At 41.4% G+C, this 21,935-nt stretch overlaps 1 protein-coding gene across 9 annotated transcripts in view; it reads left to right on the forward strand.

Moving 5' to 3' along the window:
* The first annotated feature begins 925 nt into the window (after nt 1–925).
* The window catches only part of SOX5 (SRY-box transcription factor 5), a 292,593-nt gene continuing 271,583 nt past the window's right edge, over nt 926–21,935 (forward strand). For all 9 annotated transcript variants that reach the window (XM_082761276.1, XM_082761277.1, XM_082761279.1 and 6 more), the window contains exon 1: nt 926–1,022. In XM_082761276.1, the coding sequence (XP_082617402.1) occupies nt 985–1,022 (38 nt within the window). In that variant the 5' untranslated portion in view covers nt 926–984. The remainder of the gene's footprint in view (nt 1,023–21,935) is intronic.

Below are 21,935 nucleotides of genomic sequence, written 5' to 3' on the forward strand. Positions count from 1 at the left end.
AGGGGAGGCGGTGGTGGTCGTCGTTCGTGCTGGCGGTGCTGGTGCTGGCGTGCGGGGCCGGTTGATGGAGTTTGGAGCCGAGGAAACTTTGGTGGCGTTGCCAGGCCGGTTCGCAGCACTTTGTGGAAAGCAAGAGCTAACAGTGAGACCGACAGAGTGAGTGACAAGTTGTTTACAGGTTTCCTTGAAGGGGCCTCTGCTATATTTCAATCTGTCAAAGTTGCTTTTCTTCCCTCAGAACAATGCCTGATTGTTGTGTTGTGTTTTTTTTTTTTTTTCTTTTTTTTTTTTCCCCTCCCCAAAGAGAGAGAAAGAGGGAGAGAAAGAGAGAGACCAGGGAGGGAGGGGGGGAGAAAGGAATGAAAATTCTTCGGAGTACAAATGCCTTTGGTAACATTTTTATGTGTCTAATCTTTTCTCCCCTATTTCAACCCGCCCAGAGTTGATAACTGTTTCAATTTAATCAGTCTGCTCTTGTTTTATCTTCTTTCTCCGCTGATCTTCCCCAGCGCAGGGGATTTGCTCCCGGTTCGCCGCTTTAGGTGGATTGCCGGGCTTTTATTTTTGTTTTTGCCGCTCTCCCCCCCACACTTTTTTTTCTCCCGGATTTATTTTACCTTTTTTTCTCACCCCCCCCTCTACCCCCCCACCCCAAAACCCGCTCCCCCCCCCGCCCCGCGCCCCCATCCCGTTGCCCCAGCCGCCATCCCCGGCGGGGACCGGACCCCCGGGGGGGACCTGGGGGGGGACATCGGGGGGGGGGGGGACACGGAGGGGGGGGTCTCGTCTGCGGCGAGGCGCGGCCCCTTTAAGAGCCTGGTCAAGGAGCCCTCGCTCAGAGCGAGCGCGCCGGGAGGGAGGGAGGGAGGAGGGAGGGAGGGAGAGAAAATCCATCGGTGTGGAGGGCTCGGGCTCACTTGACAGGTTCAGTCGGAGGCGACCGTAGGTGGCTGCTGTGACAAAGGGAAACTGCGCTTTTCCAGCATGCTCACTGACCCTGATTTACCTCAGGAGTTTGAAAGGTGAGGCGAGTTGGCGGGGCGGGGGGGGGGGGGGGGGGCTGGCGAAAGAGGGGGGAGCGCTGCGTTTCGGGTTGTGGGGGGCTCTTATTATTTTATTTTTTAATTATTATTATTATCACCCCCCCTTCTTTATTGCGCGTTTCCCCGCCGCGCTCCCCGCGCCCCGCCGCGCGTCTCCGCTGCCCTGCGGCGCGGCCACGGGGCGCAACTCGGGCGCACGCTGCGCCCCCCCCCCCCCTTTTTCCCCCCTTTCCCCCCCTCCCAAAAAAAAAAAAAAAAAGCAGCGTGCAAACCGCGTGTCCGCCGGGCGGGGGGGCGGGGCGGCAGCACCCCCCCCCCCCCCTTTTCCTCCAGCACCGGGGCTGCCCCGGGGTGCGCGGCGGCGGGGGGCTGCGGGAGGGAGGGAGGGGAGGGGAAGGGGAAGGGGAAGGAGGGGAAGGGCAGGGAAGAGAGGGGAAGGCAAGGGAAGGGGGGGGCCGCTTCGCCGCGCCCTCCCGGGAAAGTTTGGCGGCCGCCCGGCGGAGCGCACGCCCTTTTGTTGCTCGGCCGGCAGCGCGGCTCCCCCGGGCACCGCGGGGCCGCCGAGCGGGGAAAGTGCGGCGGGACCCCCGCAGCTGCCCCCCGAGTCCCCCGAGCCTCCCCCTGCACCCCCGCAGCCGGCGGCCGGGGCTTCCCCCCCGCCGCCCGCCCCGCCGGGGATCCCGGGGCCGGCCGCCGCCGGCAGCTCCAACTTGTGCGGGGGTAAAGGAGGGCGGGATGCGCTGCCCGGGCTTCTCTTCTTCTTCTTGTTCTTCTTCTTCTTCCTGTTCTTCTTCTTGTTCTTCTTCTTTTTTTTTTTTTTTTTTTTTTTTTTTTTCTTCCCCTCTCCCTCCTTCATCTCCGTGAAAGCTACCTCCTGTATAAACATTTGGTTGTATCCGACTATGCAATGCAAGCTAGGTGCTAGACCAGCTGGTTAAAAATATGCTAAGTCAAGCTGTTCATCGCTCAAACCTCCCGAATTGGGTAGTAAAGGCATAGAAAAGAAGGCAAGATAAAAACACTTTAAGTGGGCTGAGGAACACGCGTGCACGGAAAGGATGGGATGGAGCGCTTGAATTAAGAGATCGGAGAAAAATAAAATCGGGAAATGCAGAAAAGAACTATTTTAACACTTTCGACCCTCTTTCTGCAACCAGAACACTTCCTTGCTAGAAAGTGGAATTGGCGTTGCTGCGCTGCTCCAAGGGCTCCCTTAATACAATTAATTTTCCAGACTTGCTTGGACTATTTGGTGTTTTCCTCTGGTTTGTTATTATTATGGTAATAGGAAAAGATGGTTTTGTTCACGTGCATTGCATCAACTTAGTTCAACTACCTGAGGAAACTGGTACCGTTTGTGGTGTCGAATCTGGGGTAGCATCACAGCAACACGCTTGTCTCGTTCATGCAATTAGTAGACCAAAGTATTTCATCTGCATCACTAAGATCATACATAGAAATTTATAAGCAAGCGGTTTAGATTATTCTTTGAACTTTGTGATGAACAGCATGCTTATAAAGTCTGCGAAGCAGAATCAAGTCCTTTCATTTTCCGGTTGCTGGACTTTTTTTTTCCTCTGAAGTCTCTGCATCGTATATATTTATCTAAATTTTATATACAAACAAATCCTTTTGGACAAAACATCTTCTGCAGAATATAAAGCAAGCTTCTTTGCTCTTTATTTTTAGGTGTACGATTCATTTTCAGGGATCCCAGCTTTGCTCTTGTAAACATTCTAGTTAAATAATCAATAAACTGCTCTCCTTTTGCTATGCAGATAATAGCAAGCGGTAGAAATGGGAAGCAATAAAAACGAACCTCAGGACATAAAATTTATTTATTTATTTATTTATTTTACAATTTTCCTCCTGCAGTTGAAATTGGCGATCCAAACCAATATCTCTGTTAATCATTACCATTTGTTTACATTGCGTGTGTTTGACTATAGTTACACACACATACGCAGGGTAGATACTGTTCATGTAATATATGTGTATTTATCAGAAAACAGCCACGAGGACGCACTGTCTCTCACACACAGATGCACAGACACACACGCGCTCACGGGGTTCACATGTGTACATTTGCACGATGTATGAGGACTGGTTCTTAGACGTTCGTAGCAGGTTATTTGCCAAGATCCACAGCAGGCTCTGTTCTTGGAGCACATTTCTGCAGTCGCTGGGGTCCCGCATGTCATATCTGCATGACTGACTTCAGTTGTGCTGCTGCTGCCCGTCTCCCACTGTCCCCTTTTAAACTTGAACAGCGAACTGCAAGGAGGTAAAGATTTGTCAGGCGGAGTTGTTTGCAGTTCAGATCTCCGAGTGTCTGCCTGTATCTCGGAAGGTTGTTCTGCTTTCCCTGTCGTCTCTTCCATGATGTGTCTGTGTATCCTGGTAAAGTTTCTGGACTGCTTGCAGTTTGAGGCACCCCAACTCGAGAGATCTGAATCAAGGGGACTTCTCTCGTGTCTGTGGTCATTATCATGGGCATCTGTGGTACGCGCTTGGAATGAAAATGATCCTGACTGTCAGACGAATAAACATTCATTAATTCGTTCAGCATCAGTAGTAAATTGCACTAGATTTTGTGAATTGGCATGTATAATTAATTACTGTACCAAAAATGTGAGGGCTTTCGTGCTTTCCCGAGAAGTTACTTGCACTTCTTTCTTTCTGTTTGTGGCAGTTCCGTTGCTTGATAGAGAGGAGCATCAGAACGCGTATGCTGAGAGGGATGATGTTTGCAGAAAGGTAGTAGGAAGAAATTGTAACTGAAACCTGCTCTGTTTATTACAGAGGGCAAGATTAACTTCTGGGATATACTTTGTGTTGTACCTGTGGCACTCTTGAATTGGCTTTATAGGTCTCAAAAATGATAGCTTTTCTTTTGCCTTTTTTTCTCTTTTTTAAGTTTATTTTTAAGATGAGTTATCATGCTTAAATATATCAGGTATGGCTGCAATAGAAAGAAAGTTTACTTTGAGGAAAAGGTAGAGATAATGCGGCCAGAACCATCATGGACAGCTGTGAAATTTACTGAATGATAAGACCTCAAAAATACCCAACATAAAGTTTTAATGTCTTAATAAAATCTGGTAAATGAAAAATAGATAAAGTGACTGCTTAACAATGTCCCTAGTGTATGGAATGTTCTTAAACCCAAATTAATTACTGCATATTTACATTTCTCTGTAGGCTGGGAAAGAGGCTATGCTAGGCATCAGGATAAAGTGGCATCCTTTCTCTTTCTCCTTTGCATTCTTTTCTGTTTCCTTTTTTTTTTTTTTTTTTTTAATATGCCAATTCAAGGTAGAGAAGTATGCAGCATTTGTGGAAGAAAGGTTAGGTTAGTGCTTCCACAGGAAAAAAGGAAGAGCTAGAAAAGACAAAAAGCGTGGATGGGAGCAATGGGGATGGGGACAGCAGAACAAGTTTAGCATTGACAGTCACCAGTTCTGTGCCCTGGAAAGATTCCGTGCGCTAGTGAATAGCGTGTAGAGAGGAGAGGCTCAAAGATGTAAAGCAAGCCTCTGCTGGGAGGAGAAAAATATACTTAGCTGCTTCACTGCTGCACTGCACGAGTCATTTCAGACTCCCACTGAATTTATTTTGGGGTTGTACCAACACTGTCAAATGGAGAAATCATTTTCCTAAAAGGAAACTTTGTGTATTCCTAAGTGCTTTTCTTAGCTAAAGTTACCCTAAAAGCTTTCTTCTTCTACTGTGTTTGCTGGGAATTTTGGAGAAAGAATAATGTCGTTCTATCAACCGGCTTGCTCAGAATGATGTCCCACTCTCCTAAAATCTACCTGTAGAAGTAAGAGCGATTATTCCTTCATTTAAAGTAAGACAACGAGATTTCTTTAATACTGGGCTGAATAGCATTTGCCTTCCATGGAGATGCTTTCAGAAAATGACTTTATTGCTTGCGTATTTAGGTCTAGGGGTTTGGGATCTAAAGAACAAATGCAGTGCCAGTTAAAAGTTTCAGACGGTCGTTCTTTGCCGAGACAAAAGTCGACATGATTTTATTTCTCTGAGATGAGTCTGAAAGAATTAATGCATTTGCAGGCTACTCATTAATGTCCTGTGTTCGCTAATTTCATTTATGGTGCTTATGCTTATTGAGGAAGAAGTTGACTGTTACAGATTATAGATTTTAATGAACATCTCAATAATTTACCAGTTGCTGCAATTGTGAACTAGACTTGGAACGCAAAGAAAGCGCAGATGAGAGAAGTGATGAGTGACACACCAGCCCTCACAATCCCACTGTTGTATTCACTGCATTTGAATCAAATCGGGAGTTTGGCATTGCTAATTCTGGGTGGCTGGCTCATCGTATGCATTCAAGGAGTTAATTAAAACACACACAAACACACACACACACTCTCCCACCAAGCATCTTGCGATGTTTATGTGCATAGTGTGTTTGATTGGTACCTTTAGATAGGAGAGGAATTGTTTTTCCTTCTCTTGCTGTCCAGAGATCTTAAATACATAACTAGTTTACAAAATATTTACTACTTCTCAGGGAGCTTTTAACAAGCATTTATGGCTTTACCGTTTGAGAGGCACATAGTATCTGGCTGAGTTACTTTAATGTGAAGTTCCCTGATGATAGGATAGGCATTCATGTCCGTGTAATGCAACATATCAGTAGCTGTGTTTAAAAATATATATAATATTTATACAGGAGAAAGAGTATCTCCCAAGGTAGATTTACAGTTTCCTTGCATGCTTTCATACTGTACTTTAAAATAATCTCTTAATGTTGAAGTTTGCATGTCAGCTACCTCTGCAACTCTTGCAGAAGTGAGTTTGATATCCTGATATCCTCTTGGCTTTTTTTTTTTTTTTTTTAATGAATTTCTTGCTCTGGCCTGGTTTAAGTATAATTAACTTGTAAGTGGAGGAAAAAAACATTGTCCCGTTGTACCTGCGTGTACTGGAAACATTCACTGCCTGTGAGCTCTGCTGCAGTGGTCAAGAGGAAAGGAGTGCGCGCAGCAATTAATCCATTGCTGTGGTACGGCTCTGCTGATGGCAAAGAGCGGGCTTAACAAGGAGCATCCTTAGAAGCAAAGCGCTTTTCCTTTTGAAAATATTCATGAATTTTTATCTCTTGGAACACGCGCCAAGTCTCCGGTACTTCTTACAAGCGGAAAAAATAGTGTCTTATTTGAATACCTTGAAAGTTACACTGCAAGCTGAGCAGATCCTGGCCACCTCCTTGCAGCACCTCTGCCAGTTGAAGTTCCTTGGAGGACTTGGGAGCCCACTGGCATTTCTCTGCCTGGCCTTGCGCAGCGGGCACCCCCGGTCCACAGGGCGGCCTGGCCCTGGGATGCTTTTCCATGCTCTGTCGGGCCCAGACAGCTGCCAGTGGGGCACTCCAGGGTGGGGAGTCCCACGGGGCCACCCCAGGGCCTGGGTCTGTCCCCGAGGCCAAGCCCGGTGTAGAGGAGGTCTCTGAAGCACCGTGGTGTTGCGGGGTCATATGTCTGGAAAGACTGGAAGAAGTGGGTGGGGGCTGGGAAAGCAGCTCCTCTGCATTGCTCCTGCACCTAGCTTTTTTTTTTTTTTTTTTTTTTATGGGTGCAGTGTTTGTTTATTCTTAGCAGAAAAAGAAAGAGAAGAGGCACAGAGCTGCATTTTGGTTGCAGGAACCGCCAGGTGTTACTGTGCAGCTGAGGAGCAGGAGAGGTGGTGCCCATGCGGGGGTGGCTTAGCTGGCTGGTCTTAAGGACACTTCTGAACGTTGTCCTACACCCCGTTTGGGTCTGTCAAGGCACTTCTCTTCGAATTGTCCGTCTGTCACTTTAAGAAAAAAAATTTTGTTCAACGTGATGGTGTGATTTTTAACTTGTAGAACATAGAGAGTTAAAGTGAAAATGAGAGAAAGCTTGGGGCTCGCTTTGAAAGTTTGAAACTGGAGTTGACCTTGTTTCCCTTAAAAGTGTTGGGGGATTAATCAGGTAACATTTCTCAGTCGTTCTGTACGTAAATATAAAGGCTATATTGTAATTATGTTTGTTATTTTAAAAATTGATGTTTGATATTCTAGATTGCCTTTTTATACATTTGTTTGAAAGACCAAGCATGGAAATTCATATCAGCAATTGCTTTTTGACATCTATAATAATTTTATTTTATTTCTGCTTTACTGTATACTTCTTCTGTTGTTTTCTCAAGTTCATATAGACAGACTTCATTGCTTTTTTTTTGCTTTTTTTTTTTTTTCCATAGGATGTAGGTGTCTATGTGCTGTTCAATCTCAATATATCATAAAACATTACCTTAATGCTAACTTTTATGTGTGGTTGTATTTTACTTTTATTAATGCATATATGTTTCTGTTTTACTAATCTTAGCATAATCTCATTACTTCTGGGGCAAAAACATAAGCGGAATGAATAGACGTTGAATTTTCTTGCCAGAAGAACCAGAGTTCTTTTTAGCAGTGAGGATCTCTGTGTAGGGGAAATGTGTTATTTTTGCATAGTTAAGACCATTGTCTTCATCTGCCGTACTTCATGAACCTTTGTAGCTCAGGAGAAAAGAGAACAAGGAATGTAGTTTATGTGAAGAGAAACTCATACAATTTGTCATCCTTTTGGTTTCTTTGGTGCTGAGCTTGTTGTTTCTTGATTTTAAGAATGTGGGAGTGAAAAAAATGTCCCATATTTCATTCATTCATCTCACAGGTTGGACATGGGCAACAATAATCAGTCTGACGGTGAGCTGGAGCTACTTGCCAACTCAACAGATAGCATAAGACCAAGAGTAAGGAAAATGTTAGTGGCTCTGAACAATTCAGAATTTTGTTCTTACTTTCTTAGCATGGTTAATTGGAAAGATTTCACCAAACTTCTTCAGCCAATTAAAAGTGTGAGCCTAGAAAAACACAAGAATGAGTGTGCGGGTATGCAGACACATTCCTGTTTGTTCTCTGTAGTTTGCAGTGTCCTGTTACTGGATTGCATTAAGCTGTTATCTGCCGTTTGCTGAGAGTCCCAAAGAGGCTGTACTTTTGTTGAATGGGATGTGACTAAAATTCATCGCAGCCCGAAAGACCTAAATGCAACTTTGCTTACAGCTTTTATAGCGTAGACAATTTAGAGGTATTTCTTGTTTTAAATGAGAGAAAGTTTAATGGTGAGCATGAAGCATCGAGTGTCTTTTCACCGCTGGAGGCAGCCTGCCTGTGTTAGGGTTGGGGCGCTTTGGTGGAGCTCTTTGCTGGGAGGGTCATTGGCTTGTTGTAGTGTTGCCCATGCTGCATTTGACTGTGGAGACGCTTATGGTTTCCAGAGAAATTCCCTTAGCAGCCTCACTGCAGTCACTTTTTGAAACAAGACTTGGAAGCATTTTCTCCAAAGCTTTAGTCAGGTTTCTATTCATAGGGCTTTCTCCCTAAATTTTGATGCTGTGGCCTCACTGGGGCAGAGGCTTTTTTGGATAGAAATGAGATGTGTGGGAAGGTGATGGTTGATAAGGGCGGAGGGAAGGATGTTCTTACCCATTTGGCATGTCTATTAACAAACTGGGTCATTTTGTTGTGTTGTATTTACATGACTTGTTCCTGTGCTGGTGTGAAATGTGAATCACCAAAACATGATGATTATTTAAAAAAAAAAAAAAAAAAAAAGCTAAATGAAACAAAACTGAAATAGAACTAAAAAGCTAAATGAAATCAAGTGAAAACAGAGCATGCAACATAATTCTTTTGGTACAGTTTCATTCTGCAGTTGCCGAGTAAAGCCAAATAGATTTCTTTTCTACTTCCATTAAAAATATCCAAGCTTTTGGGAGTTTGAAGTGCACAGAGACACAGAAAATACAGTTGTATTTTCAGATTCTGCCTTTGGTTTGTCTTTTGCTCATACTTTTTTGAGATCTCAGTAGATATTTATGGGCAGTGTATTGTAAAGGTGCCTATTGACTCACCTTTGTTGAAACCATATGAACACAGAGTTCATTCTGCTTTTGCAACTGAGATGGGAATGCAGCAGAATTTCTCAGTAGAAGACTCTTGTCCTTTGCTTGTGCTTTGTAAGTTCTGCTCAGATTTGATCTCCTTGCCTAAACTTTGAAACTAATTGTGTGACTCAGTAAAACAGTAGGCTATGGTGCTTGTGTGAAATACCATGCAAAGCTGGAGAAAAATACTGTATTGCTCACAAGTATGCCATGCATCTCTTTTATAGATAATCTGCATCTGTATTAGTGTCATTGATTTAGTGTGTTTTTGTAGAGTACAGGCATCCTGAATCAGGACCCCATTATACTCGTCACTGTACAAACACAAAAAAGAAGGTTTCTTTCCATTCCACAGAGCAGCCTTTGTGCTTGGAGCTTAGACTAATATCAATGTGTCTTTGTATGGGAAAAATTCAGAAACAGAGAGGAGGTAAGAGATCCCTACCATGGTTCATGAATGAAATTTCAGTCCTGAAACTGTGCTTTAGAGTTTTTAAATCGAGTAATACATGTGCATGTATGTTCTATCTCTGTGTATTTTTTACACATATATATGTAGAAGCTGCTTTACTGCTAAAAGTACAGATGCTGTTAATCGTACTTCCTCTAATGTCTTCTGATTGGGAATCCAGAGCATTTGGAAAGCGTTAATATACAAATCAGGAAGATTTCTGTGCTCTTCCAATTGGGAAGCAAGATTAGCCTCAACCTGTAGATAAGAAAACTGAGGGACAGTGTCACAAAATTGTTTGCATGGATGGGTTTAAAAACTAGGGATATTGACTGCTAGTCCTGTTTTTTGACCTCTAAACCATCCTTTTCCATCTTGAGCTCCATAGAACTGCAAATTACAGACTTGTGTCTGCCCAATTATAATTTCTAAAGGTCTCCTTCTAACAAGATGAAAATGTAAGATTGGAATTACTTAAATATGTAAAACAGGGACTTTGGAGTATAAATAACGGTATAAAGTACAGAAATATTTACTGCCTGGGCCATGCTAGTGAGGGCTGGCAGGGAATACCGTCTCCAGCCCCGTCAGTTGTTGGAGCGTGAACTCACTACCTGGAGGCCACTGGGGAGAACTGAGGTTAGGTGGCAGCGGCTAGGCAGCCAACTGAAAGACCGTGTGCGTAACCAAGAGTCCAGAAAGGGTTTGATCACGGAGAACAATTAACATCTTCATCCATATGTACAAGAGCTGTCAGATGTTTTATAACCTAAGGACCAGGCACTGGGGGAGTCCAGGAAAAAATTCTTCACATGGAGAGTATTAATGTGAGGAACAGACTCTACCGAACGCAGCAGTGCAGGCAGCCGCAGCGAGCAAACTAACTAGCTTAAAAGCAAAAAGCATGGTACAGAACACAAAATGCACGGTGATTCCTACCCGCGTTCCTGACATCTGTTTTTTAAATGTGCGACAGAGATCCAAGATGAAGGAAATGAGACAAGCTTATTAAGAGGGAGGAATTATTTTGTTATTCATATTAAAAGTTCTCCTAATCCGTTTCGGTATTTTTTTTCTGTTTCCAACTGCATGCTCAGTAAGAGTTGAGCTGAATCGGTGGGCTCTGCAGGTAGGTTTAGATCCGGCCTCTGTGTTGCATCTCTTACCCATTTTCTCAACAGAGTGTAGTATAAAGTAAGGAGTCCTGAGTGGATTTGATCTGTGTAGCTTATGAATTTTATGACTGAGCTATTAAGTTATTTTCTTTGATAAGCTTTTTAAGAGGGAGACTACTTTCAAGATAATGGATTATAATCAGGCATGTGCCATAGTATTTCAGCAGTAGTTATTCAGCAGTGTGTTCACAACGACCTATTTTGTGATAGGGCCAGCCAAGGCATCATTTTAAAAGGTGGCCATTCACACTGAGTGTTTGGTCTCACTGGCACTGAAGTTCAGTGTCAGGTCCTAAAAGTGTAAGCCTAATTAATTAATGTTCTGCTCAACTCTGTGAAAAAGGCTGGTGTTTTTCACCTCAGTAAACCAGGACAGCACAAAGTGGTGGCTAGTGAGAAGATTGTGGAGCAGAATCCTGACTTTCTGTAACGGGCAGCTAACTTACATTGGTTGCACTGCAGCCCAAATTTCTAAAGTGCCTGCAGAAGCCTCTACAGATCTGTAGATTTCAGGAGTTCTGTATGAGCGTGCTTTAAAGACATGTTAACTAACTACTCCTCATAAACAACATTGTGTCTCTGGCAGATTAGAGCCATCAGCCTGGCGGTGATGAAAATTCACCTGAATTCTGCCAGAGCTAACATCTGGGCCTTAGTGGACTTGGCACTGTACGCAAAATTAATCTTTGTTTTGAAACTGTGTTTTCTAAGGTAGTAACTCCTGGTTGTGGCCACCACAGTCGGAAGCAAGACCGCTGCACAAAAAATGCAGTCTACCAAATATACTTGTGTTTGATAACCTCGGTTGTCAAAACTGTGACCTCTGTTAATTAGTCACCAGACAAATTATTGTCTGCAGCTCCCAGACTCCATGAGAACCCCGAGCAGGTAGCAGAACCCCATACCGGTGAGCATTTCTGGATTTGCTCTTTGTGGCGATAAGCAGCCTATTGATGAACGACGTGAGAGGGGTACCCAAAACGGAGGTGATGTGCCCCAGGTTATCAAGTGTAACAGCAGCCGATACATCAGTGATTCTTGGAGGGCTAGCTGCCCTTATCTGGAGCAGACCCCTGCAGAACAGCATAGCCTATCGTATATTTCTGTATTAGATCAAATAAACCAAGTAAAGCATAATATTTAATCAATGGTCATCAAATAAGAAAGGCAGAGCCTTATTATTGTAATAATTTATAGAATTTCCTTCTCAGCATTTATTAGAAAGGTGAAAACAAGATGAGTGAAGTTGCCGTTGTTATAGTGGCGTAGAGTCTGCTATGGAAGCCTGTATTTTTAAAAGCAGCTCTAAAAAATTAGAGCATAATAAAAGTTAGAACATTATTTAAAAAAAAAAAAAAAAAGGGATGAAGAAGATAAATAAAATAGCTTTTTACATACATATGCAGTCTATTGAAAGGCCATCCAAAGCACTGATACCAATTTAAGAAGATGATCTTTTGCCTTAATTATACATCTGGGAGATATTAGCTGAACATTTTGTGGAGAACTGCGAATACCTTAGTTGCCAGTTGTCTAAAATGCTGCTAATGATTGCTTCAGTGCCAGTGTTTTGATGGCTAGAACCTAGGCCTGAATATGAATACAAAGAACTCAATCTAAAAAAAAAAAAAGCGTGTGCACACACTTTTTATACAAAACAGATTTCAACCATCTGCTTGGCACTTAGCTTTGCGACTATAGGCTCTGATATGAAAGGGAGTACTGTCCAGGTTATGAATGGTATCACTTTTATTGGTACCTTAGAAAAATCATAGTGTTTTCAGAAAGCTTGTGTATCCAATGGTTTTCTTCAGCGGAATAATGAAAACAACTGCCTCAGCCAAAATTTTGTTCCTTCCATCGTTCCTCTGACAGCGGTGTCTCCTTAACCTTGCTAAAGGGATATTGTGGTGGAGAAAACTTTCTGTTCTGCACCTCAGCATTTCCAAATGTATCAGAGGAGTTTAGATGAGTGGCCCTTGGAGCTGACACCCCAGATGGTTTATGACACAAAGCACTGTTTGCTTAGGAATATGTTGTATGGCAGAGTCTGTTGCCCAAGCACTGCAGAGCGTGTCAAATCAGCATGGAAGTTAATGGACCAAAAGCCCTTCTGAATTTAACACTTTCCCATTTGATCTGAATTTACAGCTTTAAATCAGGACAGCAGTTTTCCTTTAGTAGTGCAGTGGTGGAAAACAAAGTTGATAGCATAAATTACAGGCATATAATGCAATGATTTTGACCCAATTCATCTGTTTAAAGGTTTAGAATGAATGAAACTGTATAAAATCTTTGGTAGAGAACCATTTGCAAAATATACAAAAATTTGAAAGTTAGGAGAGGATTCAAGTACACGTTAATTTCATACTCTGTCCAGCCCATGTTTAACTCCTAATAGGTTAAGCAAAAGAAGATACACTGTACAAAAAATCAAAAACATTTGGAGCTTTCACTTTTTGTTAGCAATTTAGGTATTCTTTCTTTGCCTTTGCTAGAAGTATCCTAAAAATATACAGGATAAAATATGCAGCTTCTTTGCTTTTAATGTTTTTAACGAAGGGGTTTGAGAATGTTTTCCTTAGGTGCATGTTTGGAAAAGATGACAAAAATTCAACCTCCTGCATGTAACAAAGCCTCTGTGTTTGGCCATCCATTTAGTGCTGTGTCACATTAGTACTGCATTGTTAACACCTTTGGATAGGGCTAAAGGTTTCTTGCTGCTGTGACTAGAGAGCTGCTCCTGTCAGATCATAACGTTGCTGAATGCTTTTCTCAATAAATGTACTTTTCATTTAAAAGTAGGGCTAGATTGTTTGCTTCTGGGATGTTAGAAGAGTGAATTAAAGGATTAATTGTTATTTTCATTCTCATTTTATAAAGATTCTTTTTCTCTATGTTAAGTAGTCTTGAGAAAGTACTGCTTTTAACTATTTCATTTCATTTGCATGGACATGTCTTTTTATAGAGAGCATCTGAGATGATGAAAGAAAGATAAAGTTGAATCTCAGTGGATAAAATGATGATAATACTGGCAACTTAAAAGCTTATGAATAGTTTTATATGAATCTTAATGTACAGATAGCAAAAATCCAACTTTTTAAAAAATGTGTGTGAAATAAGTCTTAACAGTATTAAGGTTATGTAGCCCTAACTGGCTAATAGACTCATGGTCCTGTGTGTTATTCCTGTCTTGTCTCTTCCTTCCTCAACTTTTCTTTCACCTTCTCCCCGACAAGCATGCTTTCTACGTTTTTATGGGAAGCACCATATCTCAAAGGTAGAGATTAAAACAACAAGCCTATTAAGCTTAAGAAAATTCTGTGTCCATTTAAATGGTGATCCTAATGGAAAGCAAAAACAAAGACACTAGTTCTCTGGCCACCATGTCTTCCCATAGCAACTGTACTGAAGTTATCTAACCAGCTTCTTGGTGAAACATTTCTTCGTGTTGCACGCCATAAAATGGGTTTCTTCAAGAGTGGGATATAGCAGCCTATCAGCTCTTCAGCATTAATAATCACACAAAAATAAGCTCCTGTATTCAGGGGTGGGTAAGAAGAAATTCTGTAAGAAACGCAACGAGTGGGCTTATAATGAAGCCTTTACTATACGGCCCCGTGTTCTTGGAAATTTTAGAAGGGAAAGTCTATTTGACCAATGTCAACACTCTGGTCATTTTCTTAGCTTCCCCTCCCTCTCCCTTTAGGTAATAGTCATATTTATTGCCAATTTATTTTCTGTAGAAGCCTCCAGTCCACTGTGGTTTGAAGGAATTTCCAGGGTGGGTGCATGACAGGTCAAACCCGAGGCAGCAGAAGGTGGTACGGGAGGGAGGATCGGGAAAAGGAGGCAGACAAGGGTAGGAGAGTGCAACTGTGGCTTGGAGCAACCTGCCAGTTGTCTCGCTTTTGATTAAAATGGCAGCTTTCAAGCTGGGTCCATGAACTGTTTGATTTGATTTACCCTGTTAACCCAAGTTCTCTCATGCTGTTAATAAGGAATGAATAAATAGCTGTCTATCTCCTCTTTTTTTCCCTACTTTCCACTGCTAAATTTCTAGATGGGTCACGTGCTGTTGGTCTTAAACAACCTGGTGCATCACGTCACCCTTCCCATTAAGTTTAAACATCTGACTGGAGAAAAGCTTGAGATGAAGCGAGGATGATTAGCAGAGGAAGATGCACTTTTTAGATCTGGTGTGGCTTGTTCTCCTGGGTTTTGGCCAGTTCAACCTTCCCATCAGGTTACGGTGGCATTTGCACTGAGGCTGGATGTAAATAATGGTTCAAAGGCTGAACTCCAGCTTTTTTCATCGCCTGTCATTGTCATGATCCGAAATAAAGTGAGGTTAACGATATGCAGGAGTGCCAGTTTCTTTGACTGCCTAGCTCCAGAGTATGGAGAAAAGTGAGGTCAGGCCCATGTCAGCACAGGACTCTGGAAATCCCTTGAAGCATCCTGTGCATGTGTGCCTTCCAGGAAGCCCTATCTACAGTTTTGAATGTCTCCAGAATGAAGTTGGTTCCTACGTTTCAAAGGCTATGTACATCTGTATTTTCAAAGATACTGTTGTATTATTTAACACTGAAAGCAGGAGGAAAGGACAAACACGTGTAGGAAGAGTGTATGTTTTTTGTAAAGAAATAAAAAATACTGTGCGGAAGAATTTCATGTGAGCTAGCTAGTACAAAAATGTGTGTGCCCTTCAAGAATTTTGGGGTAAATTAACGTTTTTAATAGTTTGACTTATGTATCTAATTTATTTAGAAATATACCACTCCCAGGGGTGTCTGGGAGAAAATCTGAGCTCATTCATCTCTGTCCTTACTTTTATCCATATGAAATGTCAAAGTGAGTGTCTGAAATAAATTGATCTGTGTATTTAGACCCGTTTATCAGGTAGAATTCGATAAAGCAATATACATACATTGCAATTGTGAACTATCGTGCAGATGACTCATTCTTTCTTTGAGATGGAAATAACCCCGTTGAACAGGAGGGTATGTGTAGCACCAAGTAGTAGGTCTTTTATTATGTTTTTAAAATTTTAAGAACACTTCAGGAAAGGAATAGCTAAAACTCGCTTCTCACCAGGCAGTAAATATCTTGTGTCGGTCCGGTTTTCAGTAAATGAGAACTTGGGTTGTGTTTAGAGGAGTTTGATGCCCTTACTGGTAGTCTTAGAAAAGAGGGCAAAGACTGGGCAAGTCCAGAGAGCACTGTTTGCCCTCACCTCCAAAGCTTTTATTACTGGCTCTTGTGCAGGTCTGGCTAGGAGCATCATGTGAAGTTTGATTTTGTTCTTTGCAGTATTGTTGTGTGAATAAACAGAGGATATGCTTGTCATTCAGCCTCCTTTCACAAGCCCCACATTCATTTATGATCACAGGGCTCTGTCCAGCTCCTACTGAAAACAATTATAAGACTCTCATTGACTTAACTTGGATGTTGGATTGGGCCCATTAAACGGGACGAAAATAAAGTGGAAGCGCTGTTAATGATTCCTATTGATGCTTTTCCTGGCACAAAGCACTGCACATAATTGTTTTTAGAGGAAATACAGTTGCATTTAAGTATTACATTTATTAGCTTTTTAAAGGAGGAATAAGCAAACTGGACATATGGGGTGTTTGAAGTGTGATTGTGTGAGACTAAGATAATTTCAGGAGAATAGCTTAAGTCGCAGGATATGTGTGATGCCCTTTGTATACAAAATGTGGGATTGTGGAATTTATTTTGTGCACGCTGATTTTAACTGAGAAAGAACCCAGAATGCAAATATATGGTCATATTTAGAATATTTAAGGAATGCAGCCTAGCTGCTGCAGACTTCAAGACCCATTAATCAGGCCTGATAGCGATGTGATCTCTGAAAATACTTTAATTAAGTGGGTTTAATACTTACTAACAGCAAGTTGCTTGAAGCCATACTGAGTAAAGTCTGAGAAGGAATATGGTAGGTTGAACACTCAAACAAAGGCCAGTCCTGTTAGACTCCGAGTGGCTTTGACACCTTTGAAGTTCTGTGGGTTTTGGACTTGCTATGAGATCAGGACATCAACAAAAGAATTTTCACTTTGTCTTTGTAATTTTTCCCCTATAACTAACAATGTCATTTCCAAATTAAAATGAGGCACTGCTCATCTTTTAGGTATAATTCAGGCTCTGCCCCAGACCTTGCCATGACTTGATTAGAACATGTGAGGCAGATACTAAACAGTTTTTCTTAGGCTTTATTCTTTAGTTTTGAGGTTAAATTTCAAAATGTGGAGAAATTATGTATTTAATGTTTCCTGTTGACTTCAGTGTGATTTCGCTGTTGATGACTGATCCAGGTCCTGAACAAGAAGGTAGAAGAGGGCACTGCTTGTTTTGCTGCTTTCTTCTAGTTCATTGAGCAGGAGGAGGGAAAGAGGAGGGAAGGAATGAAATGTCAGAGCTTTTGTTGTTACCATTTTTTGAGAGATGTGTTTAAGGAATTATTTTGGAAGATGATGGTGAAGTTGTTCCTACTGTTTGCACTGCATGGCCAAAACATTGTGCTCTTGTATGAGGTAATAGCTGTGGTTTGTGGCGACATTATGAAAACATTGGTTTGTTATGATGATTGCAGAAAATTCCCAGATACATGGTAATGTATTTGTAATATTTTATTGAAGTGAAAGATGGAAAATACAGCGTAGTTTGGAGTCTCCTTGGACTGATTTAATGCTTCGGGAATGAAGAACCAATTGTGCAAAACTTCAGTGGGGGTACATGACATCAATTAAATAACAGATTTTGGACCATTTTAGTATAGCTTAGTTTCGTGATTATTTTTCAGTATCATCGTTATGTGTTACATTTTGTTGGCAGTGGGGTGTATTGTACAATGCTAATAATCCAACTTTGAATGTATATTTTCCTTTTGTCTTACCCAAGACAATTCTGTTTGCCTGTTAGGGATGTGGGTCCTTTGGTTCAAAAACTGCTGCATGTGTATTTGCTGTCTGCCATCATAGTAAGATAATCAAGCCAGGACCTCTAAGTGTTCAGCAGGAGTCAGTTGCATGAGAGTAGAAGTAAGAAATGTTATCAGATTGTATGAGAAGTCCCCAAACAGCTGTGTTAAGCCAATATGTCACTATACCAATAAACGAGCACTGTTGCTTGCTTAATTCACTTTTTCCTGTGACTGTTTTCATTTCTTTTTTTATCATGTTGCAAAAGACCATTCTAACATATTTATCTTTCAGAGAGTTGAAACTTAAGCAGAATTTTCCTAATGCCTGATGTTATGACATGTCTCTTATAAAGCAGAGCAGGATCTACAGCAGAGATATAATGAACGACCACAGTCAATTACTAGGATGAAGAATTGATTTCTGGTTTTTGAAAGTATACCCTTAATAATTACTCATTTAGTTGAACTATCCTATTCTTCTTTAATATGAGTTGTATACAGAAAGATAGAGGCATGATATGTGTTGTTACTCATACAGCTGTGTCAGTAATGATATAAGCAATATAGATATAACAAATTGACTAGAATAAATAATGGCAAAGAACTGAACTGGAATATTTTGCTGTAGGTAAATATTGTCTCTTTTTGGTGTGTTCGAAAAAGCTAGACTATAAGCAAAATACAGTCTCAGAACAATTATAAGAACAACATCTCTAAAGATGTTTTAGTCAAGTCAATGGGGTGCTTTTTCTGGTGTCCCCAATGATGCTTTGTGTGATGAAACATCCAGACACACAGTATAACATTTATTCTGTGCAAGAAAGAGATATTTAGGGTCATGCTCTTTTTGCACATGAACATCCTTTTATAATGTGTTAAGTAATACCAGGCTAACAAGGCAGAACAGGTAGGCTCACAGGGCATATGACTTTATAGAAAATTGCCACAGTAGAATTACAAAAAACAATATTAGTAACTTATTATCCTGATATTTTACAGCTCAAAATGGAGTGCCCAAAGTTTCTGTTGCAATCATCAGCAGCTGAAGATGCTGATAACTTTGCAGGGTTAGGCGTCCTCCTTACACACTTCAGAAGGTGCTAAAGTCAAAAAGGAGCTTTTAACTCCTTGAGGTGCTACGGCCTCACTAGAAAACACCCATCTGCAGAACATCAGCAGTCTTGTGGTGGGGTGCAAAAGGGTATGGGAGAAGAAATGATAGGTGAGGAGAGGGTGAAAACTATTTATATTTATTCATTTGCATGAGAGATACAGCTAGCATTCTAATGTAATGCTTTTTGTGTTGTAAATATATGGTGGTATCATACTGGGGACTTTGTTCTTGGATTTTATTTTTTATTTTTATTTTTGTTTTTGTTTTCTTTTTTAATGTAGTGGTGGTACGTCTTTTGGAATTGCTTCATTTTATTCTGTAACCAGGCCGAACAGGAGGGCAATTTTTAGGCTGGGGAGGGTGCAGCTGGGAATGTAAGGGAGTGGCAAAAAAGGAAAAAAAAAAAAAAAAAAAGGAGGGTTGGAGGAAACAAAGGTTGTTTTAGTATTTTCTAAGGTTCATGGCTATATGGGTTTGGGTATTCATCATCCAGTGGAAAAAAAAAGCAAGAGACAGACCAAGGGAAGTTGTCCTGTTTATTTGACTAGGCTTTCCCTTGACTCAGTATACTATAATCATCTTTATGCTGGTTGTCTTTCAAAGTATAATTAGCCTGGAAGTGAATGTGGGTGGTATGGAGAAATAAAAAAATCAGAAAAAAATAAATAAGAAAGAAACGGTTTGGTGAAGAAAAAGGTCTTGTGTAGCTTTCCAATTTTTTGGTTTGGACAGGGCATATGCAGTTGAAGAAGCCAAAGATGTCCTGAGTTGAAGTCCAGAGGCAGTTCACTAGAAACAGTCTATCTGGAACACACCACAGTTTATTACAATGGTGATAATACTTTGTAGCTACATCGTGCTCTCCCTGGTAAGATCTCAAGGTGCTTTACAAATATTAAGGGATTAATCTGCACAATGCCACTGACAAATAGGTGTTATTGCCATCCCCTTTTGCATGCCTGGGGAGCACAGCAGCTCAGTTGTGCAACCTGTTTGCCAAGAGTTAAGAATTTAGGTTAAGTCACCCCACTGCAGTCAACGGTTCAAATATAGCAAGAGAAAAACTTAGTTTCTCTGTCCTCTGCAGCGTTTGCAGCCATCCACTTAGTTGAATTCAGTTTTATTTTGGTGGACAAACTTGCAGCCTGGACAGGAGGCGAAGTTGTAATTAATCCCTCTGTAATTGGCATAGCAGTAAGTAATTCTGCTTAATCCATTCCTTACTGTGAGGATGAAGTAAGGCTAAACATCTGAATTGTGGAGGGGACAAGGGGAGTAAGCAGAGAAAGACAGAGACAAACATTTAGTTTGCTGTGGTAGGCACACATTAAGAAATACCTACATAAATAAAACACCTTTCTTAATTTTCCCTCATTTTGCCTCTTGATTTAATTAAGTGAAATTCAGTGAAATAGATGATTCAGTTTGGAAAAATTTACTAAATTTTTTTCTTCCCCACCCCTTCTTGTCTTTCATTCAGTCCGTAAGAGTCTCTGGAGTGTGAAATGTGAAGACACCAAATTGGAATTAATTTTGCTTTTTCATTTAACAGATTGTGTTACATTAACACCACAGTATTGCCAAGCAGCAAACCTTTCCCTTCCTCAGATGTTAGCTGCTAATACAGACTAAAGACTGCTGAAAAGGAACGGCAGTGCTGAAACGCTTTATTTAAGTTTATCTCCCTTGTGGCTCAAGTGGGCCCTGATTCTGCTAAGATGCATTCACAGGAGCGGTCTCCCTGAGTTCGCTTTTATTGCTTCCTGGCAAGTGAGCTGGATTCGATTTCGTGAAACATTGCGGGAGCTGGAATTTCAAAGCTTGCTCAATCCTCAGAGAGACCTTTGCGAGACTCTGTTCTCCTCCGTCTACACAGACACTAAACACGCTGAGGACACAATTGAATTAATCAGGATGACTCGTGTACATAAAATCAACCAAGACTCTATTTAAGAGATGACAACTTTGATATCATACTGTTCATTAGCAGCCAAGGAATTGTTGCTGCTTCTGTAACTGGATTATTAAATTGTTTACTGATGATAGGTCTTGCTTCCAATATTAAGTATGCGATGAGAGTATTAGTCTAGTTCTACTGAAAAGAACTAGCTGTAAATGACATCACAGGATTTATTTTCTCTCCCTAAATTGCATTTTGTTTTCACTTTTGAGTGCATTTTTTGATTTTCAGTCCTACAAGTTCAGCCCAGGATTCGACAATCAAGCGGAGTTCTCTCATGCTCTTGGATGGCAATCGCCATAAAAATTCTGCAGCTTGAACTCTTCCCGTGATGATACCTGCCTTTTCACAAAATGTTTGTTTTGTGCCCTTTCACAGTCAGGATGGATCCTGGAAGTAAGTTATGCAAATCCCAGTGGGGGCTAAATCTGATCTGCAATTAGTACATTATTCTATGGTATGCGACAAGAATATAATGCTAGTCAGTGGCCTATGGAGTAATTGGTTCTGCAGGGCCTGGTAAAGTAGTAATAAAGGGGCCTCAAATCAGAGAATGAAACAAAACAAAACGAGGTACATGGCTCTTAATGCATCCAGTGCCCAGGACTGTTTAGTCAGAAAGTGTCAGGTGACATGACCCCTGTTCAGTGCAGAATTGCACCGTAATAGTTCGGATCACGTTGTTATTCCTGCTGAAGATGGCAGGGTTTAAAGCTCAAGCTCGCTCAAGAGCAGTGGCCCTTCCTTGGCACCCTCTCACTGAAGAAAATACAAGTCCATTCCTTTGCTTTTTAGCAAAATTGTGTGTCATCTGTCTGCGAGAGACTATTCCATTTCAGACTTTGTGCCCTTTGAACCAGAATTTTCATATACATCCTTTAAAAATCCCATGCTACAACTGTAAGCCTAAATTACATGAATTTGAGAGAATCTTAGCAAAACTGCCTTTGAGGGATGGTTCTTCTTTCAGCTCTGGCACTGTTGCCTTTTTCCATCTTTACAACTGTAATCTGGCTGCATTTAAAATCATCAGGAATCAGTGTGGTGTCACTGCTAATGGCCCTGGGTCAGGAACCCAATGAGATGCCCGTCGTCTTTAGTGTGAACAAAACTCTTTTACTCTGTGCGTGTGTTAAAGATGACATGGTTGCATGTGTAGAATTATCCTGTATTTCATCTATTAAGAAAATAGGGGAATATGTTACAGTGCTGCTAGGCTTGCCATCCTCAAATATAGAAGGCTTCAGTCGCTGTTGT

This window comes from Aythya marila (assembly GCF_965140915.1).
Source record: "Aythya marila genome assembly, chromosome: 1".
Lineage (NCBI taxonomy): Eukaryota > Metazoa > Chordata > Aves > Anseriformes > Anatidae > Aythya > Aythya marila.